We start from the raw sequence: 17,295 nt of genomic DNA, 5'->3' as shown, positions 1-17,295 counted from the left end.
CTCTCTCTCTCTCTCTCTCTCTCTCTCTCTCTCTCTCTCTCTCTCTCTCTCTCTATCCACTTATATGTGTATCCATTTATTCATCTTTCAATTAAGTCTACCATTCCTCTACTACACTCTTCCTCCCTTTCCCATACATTTCCGTACCTTATTGCCCTTTCTCTTACCTTTCTTATCTTCTCACTACTCTCCTTTACCTTGTCTTACCTTTAACTTCTCTTCTGTATCTTCCTTATACCCAGTCTTTCCATCTGCCTTTCTTGCTACCTCATTCTCTTCTCCTTCCCTCCCATCCATTATTCCTATCCCCTTTTTTTCTCTCCCTTCCCCATTTCCTATCATTCCTTTCTTCCCTATTTACTGCTTCTTAAGATCCTCTTCCTGTTCCATCCCTCACTCTTTCTGTAACAGAGTATTGAACCTCTATTCCGTCAATTGATTTAAAAATTATTATACCAGCAATTTGATTATACGATTTGATCAAAACTAGAAGGAATTTGAAGAAAATGATTAAGAAACTTTGTTCTCATTGTGAGTGTAAACACACTTAGGTTATACCAGTTGCCTCTCAAGGCATCAAAGTTCGTCTAGTAGTGGATTATAACGTCTTAAGTGTTTACCAAATAGTTGAGAGGGGAATAAACTTTTCCGTATAGACGGAAAATCGGGTGAATCTTTTTTCGGCAAAGCACTCGTTACGTTCCGTCTTCAAGTCATTAAGAACAAACTGGAATTGGCTTGCCCGTAATGGGGAGGCCTATAGGGTGATTGATATATTGTGTGAGTGGTCCCCCCCTATTTCCCCTCCCCCCCCTGTTTTCCAGGATACGTGAGGGACTTGTGTGATGCACTCATTGGCCGGGCTTTGGATATGAGTGTATTATGAGTGAGCACTCTGTGATTGGAGTGAATTAGCACAGCTTGTGCGTAAATAAATTTTTGGTGTTATAAAACTCACTTCAGTTTGTGATCTGAAAGATTTCCCCTTCCATAATTACTCCAAAAAATTTAATATATCTATATCTATCCAAAGTAATCGGAAATGATTCATCATTCATATTAATTACTCAACCAGTTCTCTTGTTAATGTCGATCATTTAATTACAGCATTTACTCTCCGAGTCAAATTAGAGTAATAAGCTGGAATAAATGAAATCATGTCTAACGAAATATGCGAGCTATTAACGAGATGCTTAACGAACCCATAATGTCCACTTCCAGTGTCCTATTAGGCAAGTTCTGTTAGGCAGGTCCTGTTAGGCAGGCCTTAGTGAAGTGGTCGCCATGTGTTGCCTGTGAGCGCAAGAAAGGTGAGAAAGGTGTCAACACCTGCCTGGTTGTACAGCCCCTCCGTGTCAACACCTGTGTGATTGGTGAACGCTAGTTCGATCCCACCTTCCTGCTCCAAAAGATTTTCTTCTATCACTGCCAATATGTAAATTATCATATATTTTAAGCTACGGATAGTAGATACGGATATGCTGACTAGTCCTAGTAACTATATATATGTGTGTATATGTGAGGATATGTGGCATATTTTGCTAGAGTATAAGTGTTTCATTATATCTTAATTGTAGAGCGGTTTATTGTCATATTTTTTTTTAACAATCATAATTGGGAACGTTCGGCGAAAGCTTTTGGCCACTTTTTTTTACGTCCTTTCGAAAGATGTTTATTTTTGCTCGTTAGCATTTAATGAGGCTTAATGAGCTTCTTCAATGAACAATTAAGCTTGTCAACAACAGAATGGAGTCCGTCGTTGTGTCGCTGCAAAAGAGATTGTTTGGCGACGAAGCCGAGTCGCGCTTCTCCGTCTGGCCGCTGCATAACAAAGGCGCTGGTGTCGCCACCCGCCCGCCCGCCCGGCTGGCAGGCCGGCTGCTGGTCCCCCTTGACACAGGGGTTCCCATACAATAATCACAGCGACGGAGGGTGGCGGCGGCAGTATATCAAAACAAGGAGCGGTTATTGTCATTAATACGACCCGCACTGCACCGCCACCGCCGTTCCTGATTCGTGTGAACGACCCATACCGAGGGGGTGAGGTCGTACTGGTCAATGTTTGCAGATGAAGCAGGAAGATGATGATGATGAGTGTGTATAATCAGAGGAGGACTAGAGGAAGTTTCAGGACCACTTTAACAAATTCTAGGAATGGGCAAACAAGTGGATGCTGGCATTCAGTGCCAACCAGTAAGGTATTGAAGATGGGAAAGGATGAAAAGAGACCAGAAGGCAGCTACGCCATAAGGAGAAGGCAGCTACACCGTAAGAAGCCAGCTACACCGTAAGAAGGTAGCTACACCGTAAGAAGCCAGCTACACCGTAAGAAGGTAGCTACACCGTAAGAAGGCAGCTACACCATAAGGAGAAGGCAGCTACACCGTAAGAAGGCAGCTACACCATAAGGAGAAGGCAGCTACATCGTAAGAAGCCAGCTACACCGTAAGAAGGCAGCTACACCGTAAGAAGGCAGCTACACCATAAGGAGAAGGCAGCTACACCGTAAGAGGAAGGCAGCTACACCGTAAGAAGGCAGCTACACCGTAAGAGGAAGGCAGCTACACCGTAAGAAGGCAGCTACACCGTAAGAGGAAGGCAGCTACAAGAATCAGAAAGAAAGAAGGATCTAGGAGTGCATATCCAACACTCACACCGGAGACACACACAAACAGGATAACATCGGCAGCATATGGGACGCTGGTAAATATAAGAACATCGATTTACAACATAATTCAGGACTTCAGAGAAATCTACACAACGTTTGTTAGACCAATTCTGCAATATGCAGCTCCGGCATGGAATCCGAACCTTGTGAAGCAGAATGGAACTAAATCTCACCACTCTGAAGGATAGAAGAATCAGTGGGGATATGATCACAGCATGTAAGATACTGAGGGGGGAATAGGCAAGGTGGACAATGATACTCACTTCAAACTAGAAGAGGTCATAGATGGAAGATGGAAACGCAACTGAACCGAAATAATGTTAGGGAATATGCGTACCTTGTACGGGTCTTCAATAAATTTGAATGCACTGAAAGAAGTTGGGGAAGCCACCTCCACCCACAACTTTAAAGCCAGATTCGAGAAAGAAGTTTGAACGTTATAACGGTTAAAAAGTAAGGCAACAAGGAAGAACAAGGCGAGTAGACTTGGAGGGTTATCTTGAGGTTATCTTGAGATGATTTTGGGGCTTTAGTGTCCCCGCGGCCCGTTCTTCGACCAGGCCTCCACCCCCCAGGAAGCAGCCCGTGACAGTTGACTAACTCCCAGGTACTTATTTACTGCTAGGTAACAGTGGCATCAGGATGAAAGAAACTCTGCCCATCGTTTCTCGCCGGCGCCCGGGATCGAACCGGGGATCACAGGATCACGCGTCTAGTGTTCTGTCCGCTCAGCTACTGGCTCCCCCCGGTGGTGTGTGCATGCGTGTGTGTCGTCATACATATATATACATACATGTATGTATATATATGTACTAGTCTGGTTTGCCACCAGACTAGTACCCGAACTGAGGGGTATGAGCTACGAAGAGAGACTACGGGAATTAAACCTCACGTCACTGGGAGACAGAAGAGTTAAAGGGGACATGATTACCACATACAAGATTCTCAGAGGAATTGATAGAATAGATAAAGACATACTATTTACCACAAGGGGCACACGCACTAGGGGACACAGGTGGAAATTGAGTGCCTAAATGAGCCATAGAGACGTTAGAAAGACTTTTTTCAGTGTCAGAGTAGTAGACAAATGGAATGCATTAGGCAGTGATGTGGTGGAGGCTGACTCCATACACAGCTTCAAATGTAGATATGATAGAGCCCAGTAGGCTCAGGAACCTGTACACCTGTTGATTGACAGTTGAGAGGCGGGACCAAAGAGCCAGAGTCCAATCTAGGTAAGTACATTATTCACACATGTGTGAATAATGTGATCCACAAGACCTTGTGGACTTGTTCATTAGATGTGTGTAAGTATTCACTTAGTGAAATTAAATTAAAATTCCGAGCATTTCCGTGTTTCAAGACATTATGAAGTAACACAGAAGGAGAAGACATGGGTCTGAGCTTAAAGAACCCATACACTCAAATGTATATATGTATGTATATACACGTATACAAGCATGTATATATATATATATATATATATATATAGGTATCTAATATGAATAATTGTGTAACTAGCTTCCTAAAAAAAAAAATGTCACTTTCTCGGCTAAACGAACTATGGGATTCAGTTCCTGAATCCTATTATATGCCTCTCTACCCATTTCCACCCCCACCCACGGGATGGGTATGAGGTGCATAATAAATCGATAAAAATGATGTTCCTTAAGTAGACTTGTTCAGACCCTTGCCATTGGCGAATCACTGGTTGTTCTGTTGTTTCAGGTATCACTAGACAAATTGTTCCGGGGCTTCCCCATTACTGGCTACGTGTTCCTGGCTGCTTGCTCCCTATCCCTGGACAGGTGTTCCTGGCTGCTCCCTATCCCTGGACAGGTGTTTCTGGCTGCTCCCTATCCCTGGACAGGTGTTTCTGACTCCTCCCTATCCCTGGACAGGTGTTCCTGGCTGCTCCCTATCCCTGGACAGGTGTTCCTGGATGCTCCCTATCCATGGACAGGTGTTTCTGACTGCTCCCTATCCCTGGACAGGTGTTCCTGGCTGCTCCCTATCCCTGGACAGGTGTTTCTGGCTGCTCCCTATCCCTGGACAGGTGTTTCTGACTCCTCCCTATCCCTGGACAGGTGTTCCTGGCTGCTCCCTATCCCTGGACAGGTGTTCCTGGATGCTCCCTATCCATGGACAGGTGTTTCTGACTGCTCCCTATCCCTGGACAGGTGTTCCTGGCTGCTCCCTATCCCTGGACAGGTGTTCCTGGCTCCTCCCTATCCCTGGACAGGAGTTCCTGGCTCCTCCCTATCCCTGGACAGGTGTTCCTGAATGCTCCCTATCCATGGACAGATCGTAACTTACCGTCCAGTCGTGTTTGTTTAATGAATATCAAACTCACTGAGAGAAAAAGGGGATAGGGATGGGCGAGGAGAGTGCGAACAGAGGAAGGGGTGGGATAGGAATGAGAGGGGGGGGGGAGGGGAGAATGTGGGAGGGGGGACCGAGGCTCACCCTAACATCAGGTCTCGTTAAGGGGGAGGTAATTGTCGCCCGATGTAGTAAGCCATTCCCGGCTGGTTTATGTTAATGCTATTACCTTAGTTCCTATCCCCCCTATCCCCCTGCCTCCTCCTTCTCCTTCTCCTCCCATTCCCCATTACCTATCCCCTTCACGCCCCCCCTGTCTCACCTGTCTCACCTCCGCCAGGTAGTGTTACACGTGTGAACTAATGTCTTTGTCTCGTTCTATCTGTCTGTCTGTCTCTCTCTCTCTCTTTCTCTCTCTCTCCTAGAGTGGTGACAGGGGGGAATGGTGACAGGGGTAGCAGTGGTTAACAGTTGTGACAGGAGAGTGACAGGAGTGGTGACACTGACAGTGGAGGTGGTGACAGAAGGGGGGGGGCATTAACGAGGGTTTAGAAGGACAGTTTAGAAGATTTTGATCACCTGTCTGATCAAGTGTCAGCAGTGACCAAAAACTGCAGTGCAAAATACCACGGGGAGAGAGAGAGAGAGAGAGAGAGAGAGAGAGAGAGAGAGAGAGAGAGAGAGAGAGAGAGAGAGAGAGAGAGAGAGAGAGAGAGAGAGACCCACGAGTCAGTACCTAGTTGGTGGACAGGGTTGTACTTGCCTATTGATTGATAGGTCCGTGGGACACCCATTCTAAAGTCTTCTCTCTGACCCACTGAGTGTGTGTGTTGACATTTTGGGTTGTATTGTTTCACTCTCTCTCTCTCTCTCTCTCTCTCTCTCTCTCTCTCTCTCTCTCTCTCTCTCTCTCTCTCTCTCTCTCTCTCTCTCTCTCTCTCTCTCTCATTCCGTTGAAACTGGTTGCTGTTAGGATGATGAGGATGAAGATGATTGTGATCATGCTCATCATCGGCATCTTCATTATACTCATTATCCTGGTGTAAACTAACAAATATAATGAAAACAATGATGGAATAGAGTGTTGTGGGCCTTATACATCATACTGTTGCACATTCTCACTTCACTGCTCCTGCTGCTACACTTCTACTTCTACTTATACAACTACCACTTCCTCTACTTCTTCTACTTATACAACTACGGTTATTACCTACGTTGTGTAGCTTCCGGGGATCAACGGCCCCGCGGCCCGGTCTCCGACCAGGCTTATTAACTACCACAACAACAACTCTACCACTCGACTAGTAATATTAATGTCATTTCTACTACCAGCATTACGTCTAATAAATAGTTACCAATAGTTAAACTGCATCCAGTCCTCAGGCTATAGGCTCGTCCAACCGGCGTCCGACCCCCCCAAGTGACACAATCATCAATTTTATCGCACTGTGGATTCAGATTGAGTATTTTCTCAAAGATAGCGTGATAATATTACATAATAAAATGTCTAATAGTTAGGTCTAACTTAGAACTACCTCTAACTTAGAACTAAGTTAGGTGGTTAAGTTCTTTTGGCTATGATTGGTATTTGCACAACCCGTCCTCGACTCAAGTCCATTACATCCAGCGGTCGACCCCACAGACGCATTCATACATTTTTACATGCTTCAAACCCGGAATTTTCTCATATATAAATTAATATAATAGCATGTTATGCATATATAGGCATAGGTTAGGTTAGGTGATTAGGTTCTGTTGGCGATTATTTGTATTTGTAGTACGTGGGTGAAGCATTTACAGCGTTGTGGTTCGAACAAAATTCGTCAGTGAAGCACTTGTTCCGGAAGTGTTCGAACGAAATCAGTTGTAAGTCGTGTGTAAACCGTTTTTCATTTATAAACAGGGGGTTTGGCGGGTGCATGGAATCACTTTTGGGTCTTTGTTTGGAGGACGGGCTGTATTTGCAGTACGTGGGTGAAGCAATTAGTGAGATACGATTGGAGCAGAGGACGTGAACGAATCACTGCTCGAGAAATGGGAGAAGCAGTGAAAGGACAAACCACTCCCCTTCTTTGAGCTGGAGCGTCGTATTGTACACCAGTTGCCTTCCCTCCCCCTCCCCGATGTGATTCAATATAGTATCGGATATCTCTAGTCATGTGTTTTAATAAAGTCGCTGCGCCCCTTCCTGTTATCATGACAGGATTAGTGTTGGGTGAATCATCGGTGGGGTTAATATGACGAGGAGAGAGGGGAAATCTCTCTCTCTCTCTCTCTCTCTCTCTCTCTCTCTCTCTCTCTCTCTCTCTCTCTCTCTCTCTCTCTCTCTCTCTCTCTCTCTCTCTCTCTGTTCCTCAACCTACTCTGGACATTTATACATCCTTTATCCTCCCCATTCTTCATCCTCTTCAGTTTCCTCTCTATATTTTCTTGGATTAGGCTTCTTTATTTGTATCTCTTCTCTACCTCCCCATTCCTTTACTACCTCTTCCTCCTAGCTCTTCGTCTTTTCACTGTACCACGAGAATTCAAAGATATTTATCAGGCCTTGCTACGGTAAAGAGGAGATGGGATATAGCATAAGAGAGAGAGAGAGAGAGAGAGAGAGAGAGAGAGAGAGAGAGAGAGACTCCTCCCTGGGTGAGAAGTATGTTGTTGTTAAAGATTCGCTACCTAGAACAAAGTTCCAAGTAGCACGGGCTATGGTGAGCCCGTAAAGGTGAGAAGTAGTGGCTCAACCGGCTGTCACCTCTACACCACGTTCACTTTCCGACTCACCATCGTCAACACCATTGGTGTTGGTTATGGTGTTCTTAAAGCAGGGTGTTCCCGAGCTTTGGGTGTCCACTGTACTGGGTGTCCCCGAACACTGGGTAATCCAGCATGTAACCTGTCCTCAGACCATGTCCATTCCATCCAGCGGTCGGCCCCCAAAGACGCATTCATCAATTTTAACATGTTCATTCAAAATAGGAATTTTCTCAAGTATAAATATTGTTATATATTAGCATACTGTGCATATTTAGGCGTTGATTAGGTTAGGTTAGGTTAGGTTAGGTTAGGTTAGGTTAGGTTAGGTTAGGTTAGGTTAGGTTAGGTGTTTAGGTTTTGTTGGCTATTATCTGTATTTTGTAGTACGTTGCTGAAGCATTTACAGCGTTGTGGTTCGAACAAAATTCGTCAGTGAAGCACTTGTTCCGGAAGTGTTCGGACGAAATCAGTTGTGAGTCGTGTGTTAACCGTTTTTCATTTATAAACAGGGAGTTTGGCGGGTGCATGGAATCACTTTTTGGGTCTTTGTTTGGAGTACGGGCTGATGAAACAATGGTTCCTTCTTGATCTGTAATTGATTGCGTTCGAACTTTTCTTGAAAAGTTCAAACTTTTTCTTGAACGAGTCGCAGGTCTCTAAATGCTTCGCCTGACATGTCCTGCAAATACATATTTATTTATTTATTTTTACAATTAACGCCCACGCCCACACACACACACACACACACACACACACACACACACACACACACACACACACAAACACACACACATAGGGGCCTCGTAGCCTGGTGGATAGCGCGCAGGGCTCGTAATTCTGTGGCGCGAGTTCGATTCCCGCACGAGGCAAAAACAAATGGGCAAAGTTTCTTTCACCCTAAGTGCCCCTGTTACCTAGCAGTAAATAGGTACCTGGGAGTTAGTCAGCTGTCACGGGCTGCTTCCTGGGGTGTGTGTGTGTGTGTGGTGTGGCAAAAAAAAAAAAAAAAAAAGTAGTTAGTAAGTTAGTAGTTAGTTAGTAAACAGTTGATTGACAGTTGAGAGGCGGGCCGAAAGAGCAAAAGCTCAACCCCCGTAAAAACACAACTAGTAAACACACACACACACACACACACACACACACACACACACACACATGCAAATTGCAAGACCTCGCCCAGACGTCTGCATGACGTAAAATGCTGCAGATCTCTAGGAAGGAGTCACGCGGCCGTGTGAGGAAGAATTCCTAGCAATAGAACTTAATGAAATGACCATTTAAATCATGCTAGGTTTGCAGTTTGCGTAGAGACTCATCATACAGATGGTCTACAAGAGATCATCTTTCTGGAGATGACTTTGATGATTGTAGGGATGATGTGGATGGTAAGAAAGGCATCACCCTGAGTGGTGTTAAAGGTTTTAAAACCCGAAGAATTTTTTTTATGATTCCTGAAGATAAGTTGAGAATGACAGCACATAATTTTCACCATTTTTGAGGTCAGCTGACCTCACCATCACCCTCCCCCCCTACACCATAGGACCCATCAGCCCCCCCCCCTACACCATAGGACCCATCACCCCTACACAGGACCCACCATCACCCCCTACATCAGATGGTCCGCGAGCAGCACTAAGAAGCCATAAAGGACAAGATAACTTATCAAATGGTCGACAGGTATGGATGGTTGAGGCATCGTTTTATGAGCGCTCCCTGAACGGCAGCTTGTGTGAGCAAACAAGGAGCAAATGTAGGTGGATTACCGCCCCTAAACTATGGTATAGCGACCTTGTTCTCTGTCTCTCTCTCTCTCTCTCTCTCTCTCTCTCTCTCTCTCTCTCTCTCTCTCTCTCTCTCTCTCTCTCTCTTATGATGATTGTTTTAAAATAAAATAACATTAATTAATATCGTCTCCTTGGGTAATAGTGATGCAAAGTAGAATTATGTGCTCCCTAGTTGGCAATACAGGTGCAAAGGTGCTGTGTATGCTGGAAAGGTGTTGAGTATGCCGTGAAGGTGTTGAGTATGCCGTGAAGGTGTTGAGTATGCCGTGAAGGTGTTGAGTACGCCGTGAAGGTGTTGAGTATGCCGTGAAGGTGTTGAGTATGCCGTGAAGGTGTTGAGTATGCCGTGAAGGTGTTGAGTATGCCGTGAAGGTGTTGAGTATGCCGTGAAGGTGTTGAGTATGCCGTGAAGGTGTTGAGTATGCCGTGAAGGTGTTGAGTATGCCGTGAAGGTGTTGAGTATGCCGTGAAGGTGTTGAGTATGCCATGAAGGTGTTGAGTATGCCGTGAAGGTGTTGAGTATGCCGTGAAGGTGTTGAGTATGCCGTGAAGGTGTTGAGTATGCCGTGAAGGTGTTTAGAGGTATTGCAAAGGATCTGCAGATATTCCAGACAGGTCTTGACAATAGAGGAAGGAGACCGTTCCTGAACAATAAGAGAGAGAGGACCTGGAACTATGCAGCTCTGGGTGACGTTGAGATTACCAGCGGTGAGGTGAGGAAGCAGTTTTTTTGCAGGTAGAGGATGTGGTAATGGTGGCTGGTGGGGACGGGTCTCTCACCACGGGTACTGGAGGAGGAGAGAAGAAACACCATGGAGGGAATAACAGGTCACGGGTGATAGAACTACCAAGAAGTTGGAAGACGGCCAGCCCATGTATTCCCGCTGTCACGGGTGATAGAACTACCAAGAAGTTGGAAGACGGCCAGCCCATGTATTCCCGCTGTCACGGGTGATAGAACTACCAAAAATTTGGAAGAAGGCCAGCCCATGTATCCCCGCTGTCACGGGTGATAGAACTACCAAGAAGTTGGAAGACGGCCAGCCCATGTATCCCCGCTGTCACGGGTGATAGAACTACCAAAAAGTTGGAAGACGGCCAGCCCATGTATCCCCGCTGTCACGGGTGATAGAACTACCAAGAAGTTGGAAGACGGCCAGCCCATGTATCCCCGCTGTCACGGGTGATAGAACTACCAAAAAGTTGGAAGACGGCCAGCCCATGTATTCCCGCTGTACGAGAATACATGGCGCTGACCCACTTGCCTGTGTCGACCCCTAGCTCGCATGATACACAAGGAGATGGAGAAGATTGGGGAAAAAAAACTAGTGGAACATCGGGAGAGAAAAAGGAATGTGTTTCACTTGTCTATGATGGTTGGGAATGAGTCTCTGTCACATCACCAACACTGTTTCAGGGTTGGTCCAATCTTGCCTCGCAGGTTATCTTGAGGTTATCTTGAGTTGATTTCAGGGCTTTAGTGTCCCCGCGGCCCGGTCCTCGACCAGGCCTCCACCCCCCAGGAAGCAGCCCGTGACAGCTGACTAACACCCAGGTACCTATTTACTGCTAAGTAACAGGGGCATAGGGTGAAAGAAACTCTGCCCATCGTTTCTCGCCGGCGCCCGGGATAGAACCCGGGACCACAGGATCACGTGTCCAGCGTGCTGTCCGCTCGGCCGGCCGGCTCCCCCGGCTTGGTTTAACACAATTTTATTACCAAACGACGAAAAAAATAGACAAGAAAGAAAAGGTTGGTTAGACTACATATTTTTGGATTGCCAGAGTTTAACTCCAGAATATATAAAGTAATGTAAGAAATAATAAGTAATAAAGTAAGGAAACTAAGTGGTAGGAGCAGAAGGCAAGACACGAGGTACCAAACAGGAGATGAAATCCTTCGTGAAATGGACAGAGAGAAGGATCCAGTGGTTCATATCACAAAGAACCTGTCACCTGAAGCCCCACATAAAAAAGATATCATCAGTGGCATATGCGAGGCTGACTGACATCAGAACCACCTTTAATAAAATATTGTGTGTGGAATTATTCAGAACCTCCTTCTATACCACATATGTCAGACCAGTCCTGGAATATGCGGCTTCAGCCTGAAGCCAATGGTTAGTCAAGCACAAGACGAAGTTCAGGAAGGTTTAAAAGTCTTATCATCCAGACTAGTACCAGAACTACGAGGTGAGAGTTGAGTTAGGGGAGACATGATTGCCACATACAAAATTCTCAGTGGAACTCATAGGGATAGATAAAGACACACTATTCAGCACGGGTGTTGCGTGCAAAAAGAAACAGGTAGAAACTGAGTACCCAAATAATCTGCAAAAATAAATTTATGTCATTGTAGTTAATAAATGGAATGCATTAGATGTGGTGGAGGCTGACTCCATACACAGTTTCAAATGTAGATATGATAGAGCCCAATAGGCTCAGGAATGTGTACACCAGTACAGGTACGCAAGCAAAATTAGGTGAGTACATAGACACAGTTGCCCACACAGATAAACATAGATACAGTCCTCCGGCCCCCCACCCCCCAGACAAAGACACAGTTACCCCCAGACAAAGACAAAATCACCTCCAGACATAGACACAGTCACCCCCAGTAGTGACCCCCAGTTAGACAAAGACAGTCACCAACACACACACACACACACACACACACCCATAACAGCATTCGGTGCTCATTCCCAACCAACACAGACAAGTGAAACAGCTCAATCAGTCGTGTCCAAATAAGCCTCCTCTCTGAGCAAGGCGACACGTCTCTCATTTCTCTATAACATCTGGCTTTCCCCACCAGCGGTCGTGTCTGTCCCTAGAAACACCTGCTTCTCTACACCTGAAGCATGCCTCCCTACACCTGAAGCAGCCTCCCTGCTGACAGCAGACTCGGGTTGTCAGGTCTGCGGCGCTCTGCTGTTGCTTAGGAACTCCTTCTAAGCAATGACAAAAAAGGCAAGTCAAAGAAATGTCTTTGTATGGATCAATGGAGCTATTTGTTCGAGCCATTGATGGCGATGTGTCTATCATTTATACACCTCTGTGTTTGACTGTGTGTCCCTAAGTGCCCAGTTATCTCTATATTGCTAGCCGTGCTCTATATTCTCAAGCCTATACATATATGTTTAGTTATGTATGCTGAGCTAACTCTCTCGCTCTCTCACTCTCTACACACACACACACACACACACACACACACACACACACACACACACACACACACACACACACACACACACACACACACACACAAACATTTATATATAACTGAAAACTCCACACGTCATAACTTCAGTTGCATATATGCTTGGGAACCATTCAAGCTTGTTCGCACATGTGTATATATATATATAATATGTAAGTAAATTTCAACAATTTCCTTTGTTCATTTCCTCCTGCTCCATCTCTATTTTTCCATCATAATATTTCCGCAGCAATAACTCAGATTAAATAATGTAATCTCAGCTTGCCATCAGGAAAAAACAGATCGCGCCAGACATGATTAATAACACAGGAAATGTGAGCGGCATTTATCCCACTTTCCCGCGGTAATGTCAATAAGCGACAGACATAAAGCTTTTACGGGGCACAAAATGGATTTCGTTTGGAATTTAGTTGATCCCGAACCCCTTGGAGAGGAAACAAAGGGGCGTTAAATCCTCTCTCTCTCCCCCATCCTTGTCTGCTGCTCCGTTATGCGGAGGGGTAAGAGGAAAGGATTCAATGAAAGAGTCGACTGACGGATCATTCAATACAGCTACAGGGAGGGCAGGAAGTGCTGTTATTGCTCATCAGCCCGATGGCAGCACAATTCAAAGGAATATCCGAATTAGTAACTGGGCGTCCACAATGCAAGCCGAGTTGGTAGCAATACTGGTAGCACTCGAAATTATTGACAACACTGAAGTAGACAGGTTAATTATTTCCGACTCCCTTTCCTCACTACGAGCAATAAACAGTTTGCAATCAAGTAATAACGTGCTTGTCTTGGAAGCTAGACGTAGATATATAAGAATACTTAGCAAGAGGGTAAATATAAAAATGTTGTGGATTCCTTCTCACATTGGCATGCAGGAACATGACAAAGTTGACGCCCTTGCTAAGGCTGCAGTAAATAAAGACAGTATTGAATGGAATCTTGAGTTATCAAATAGGTCCCTTAAAAGTGTCATTAGACGAGAACTTTTGGATGAATTTGAAGAAACTAGAACAGTGCAAACTGGAACTAGCAGGTCCATTGTTTATCACAATGAAATGTGTGAAGTAAAACATGTGTATGGGGCAAGTAACAAAGTCAGCAGATGTTGTCACAGCTCGTATAAGACTTGGCTACAAGTACCTCTGGCAGTTCGGCTTGTATAGGGATCTAGATGAAGTAAAGACAGGACATCTTAACGTTTGTCTGCTCTGCTTGAAGCTATCCCAAATAGAGTTTATAGTTACATTTTATAGCTTTACACACTTTATAGCCTAATGGCTATACCACTTGTCGTTTTAGATTCAGCTACTCGGAACAAAAGTTGAAGTCCGTAGTGGACGTCCTAGGAAATAAGGAACTGTGTTCGCATGACGGGATTCAGCACCGCTCCATGTGCCAGGTAAGTCCACTACGGGCTCACCATCATAGCCCGTGCTACTTGCCCCGCTCCTGTGCCAGGTAAGTCCACTACGGGCTCACCATCATAGCCCGTGCTACTTGCCCCGCTCCTGTGCCAGGTAAGTCCACTACGGGCTCACCATCGCCCGTGCTACTTGCCCCGCTCCTGTGCCAGGTAAGTCAACTACGGGCTCACCATCATAGCCCGTGCTACTTGCCCCGCTCCTGTGCCAGGTAAGTCCACTACGGGCTCACCATCGCCCGTGCTACTTGCCCCGCTCCTGTGCCAGGTAAGTCCACTACGGGCTCACCATCGCCCGTGCTACTTGCCCCGCTCCTGTGCCAGGTAAGTCCACTACAGGCTACCACCATAGCCCGTGCTACTTGCCCCGCTCCTGTGCCAGGTAAGTCCACTACGGGCTCACCATCGCCCGTGCTACTTGCCCCGCTCCTGTGCCAGGTAAGTCCACTACGGGCTACCACCATAGCCCGTGCTACTTGTCTCGCTCCTGTGCCAGGTAAGTCCACTACGGGCTACCACCATAGCCCGTGCTACTTGCCCCGCTCCTGTGCCAGGTAAGTTACCGGCTCACCATAGCCCGTGCTACTTGCCCGGCTCCTGTGCCAGGTAAGTTACCGGATCACCATAGCCCGTGCTACTTGCCCGGCTCCTGTGCCAGGTAAGTTACGGGCTCACCATAGCCCGTGCTACTTGGAACTTGTTCCGAGTAGCTGAATCTATAACAGAATCGCATGACAGTAAATATCTAACCAAAGCGGGTCATTCCTCAGACATGGCATGGAATGTCGCGGTGATCGGACGCAGGAGAGGATGAACATGTGGGTCGCGTGCGCCTCTATCGTGTAAACAAAGGCCGCTCGTCTTTTGTTTTCTAGAGCTTATGGTTTTAACTGGACAATAAAAAAAAAATTGTATTTTCTAACTAAAAATTAATTAAGATTATTATATACGGTAATTTTTTTTTTGTTATAATTCTAGGTTCAGGTACGTTAGTTCTTTTAATTTTGTTAGTACTTACCTTGAGGTGTTTCCGGGGCTTAGCGTCCCCGCGGCCCGGTCGTCGACTAGGCAGTTGTATTTACAATACATGAGTGAAGTCTAAACACACACACACACACACACACACATTGATACTCACCCCGTGGCAAAACCCGGGGAGGATTGACTGGGCCTATAACTATTCGCACTTGTTCACCTAGCAGCAATTGAGGACGTGGGTGTAAACCATCTGCCGGGTCGTGTTCTAGTGGAAAAAGAAACTAGTAGGGGGTGTAAGGCCTTTCCTATTAACTATGGGAAAGGAAAGCTCTCAGCCTGCTAATATGAACCACATAGCATTTACCATTGTACCCAATTGTTTATGAGAGAGAGAGAGAGAGAGAGAGAGAGAGAGAGAGAGAGAGAGAGAGAGAGAGAGAGAGAGAGAGAGAGAGGAGTCCAGTTCGGGGTCAATGTTCCTACTGCAGAAGCGGGGTCCCCTCAAGCGGAACCTCGCTAATCACTCTCTTCCCACAGGTGTCCTCGCCAGAACACACACCTGTGTTCTGGCGAGGGGAGGTCGCAGGGTGTCTGGGTAGGGAAGGGGGAGAGGTAGGAGGGATGAAAGGGAGAGAGAGAGAGTGGGCGTGGTTACAGTGGAGGGTAACAGGCGTAAAGGAATTGCTATAAATAAATAAATCACCGTCTAAGCACTAACGATAACAAAGATAACAAATAATAGATAACAAAGAATTATCTAATTAAACTTAGCGTTATGTCGCCATATCTATTTTCTCTATCTTCGTTTGTTACGTAAGAACATAAGGGAAAAAAAGAATATTGGAACAAAAGAAACTCTCTTGGAGGCTTACTGGACCAGGCGAAATTGTTCCTGTCTGATAATTCCCAGTTTGTCAACTTTTTGTTATCCAAATTATTTGTTTAATTTGTTGTGTTGCATTTCTTCGGCTCCGTTGCTTTTTAGACTCATCTAGATCTCTATATGGAGATCAACACTTGCATTCATCCCTTCTAAATCAAAATTCATAGTCACGCCGTCTAAATCAATTTTGCCTTCATTCCTATTAATGAACTCTTGCATTCATCCCTTCTAAATTAACAATTGCACATGTACCTTCTAAATAAACACTTGCATTCATCCCTTCTAAATCAAAATTCATAGTCACGCCGTCTAAATCAATTTTGCCTTCATTCCTATTAATGAACTCTTGCATTCATCCCTTCTAAATTAACAATTGCACATGTACCTTCTAAATAAACACTTGCGTTCATCCCTTCTAAATCAGTAAGTGCATTCACATCTAAATCATCGAATTCCTACATCATTTCTAAATCATCTCTTACCAAAATATCACTTCTAAATCTTTATTTATCAGATCTCATCCATTGATTCAAGTCTGGTGTTGATAAAATGCATAAACCACCTTAATAAGTTCTTGCTCAAAAATATAATTTTATTTTCAGGCAATCTGCGTCTCTCAAGAAATTCTTTGCAATGATTAGAGTTTTGGTTGAAAGATTTTTCGATTCTTCAAATTGCTTTTGATATCAAGATATGGTTCTTGATATCCTTCTTCTTCTTTGATATCCTTCTTTTTCTTCTTTGATATCTTTCTTCTTTTGATATCCTTCTTTTTCTTCTTTGATATCTTTCTTCTTCTTTTTATATCCTTCTTCTTTGATATCCTTCTTCTTCTTTGATATCCTTCTTCTTCTTTGATATCCTTCTTCGTTTTCTTTGATATTCTTCTTCTTCTTCTTTGATATCCTTCTTTTTCTTCTTTGATATCCTTCTTCTTCTTCTTCTTTGATATCCTTCTTCTTCTTCTTCTTCTTTGATATCCTTCTTCTTCTTCTTTGATATCCTTCTTCTTCTTTGATATCCTTCTTGATATGCTTACAAGATAAATTACATTGATTCTTCCCATAACTCCGACTCAATGGTATGACCTCGTTATCCTGGTCTCTGGTATGACCTCGTTATCCAGGTCTCTGGTATGACCTCGTTATACTGGTCTATGGTATGGAAGACCATACCATAGACCAGTATGGTACAAGATCTTCTATGGTACTAGGAAAGTATGGTGTGACTGTACCTTATGACTGCAAAAACGGTCATATATATATATATATATAT

At 44.9% G+C, this 17,295-nt stretch overlaps 1 protein-coding gene across 1 annotated transcript; it reads right to left on the bottom strand.

Moving 5' to 3' along the window:
• Positions 1–16,657: 16,657 nt before the first annotated feature.
• Positions 16,658–17,086, bottom strand: LOC138355606 (uncharacterized). The gene has a single exon (XM_069310920.1). The coding sequence runs from the start codon at positions 17,084–17,086 to the stop codon at positions 16,658–16,660; it is 429 nt and encodes a 142-aa protein (XP_069167021.1).
• Positions 17,087–17,295: the final 209 nt, after the last annotated feature.

Source organism: Procambarus clarkii, chromosome 68 (genome assembly GCF_040958095.1).
Source record: "Procambarus clarkii isolate CNS0578487 chromosome 68, FALCON_Pclarkii_2.0, whole genome shotgun sequence".
Lineage (NCBI taxonomy): Eukaryota > Metazoa > Arthropoda > Malacostraca > Decapoda > Cambaridae > Procambarus > Procambarus clarkii.
The sequence above is the reverse complement of the archived record's forward strand: the minus strand, read 5'-3'. Positions and strand labels throughout refer to the sequence as shown.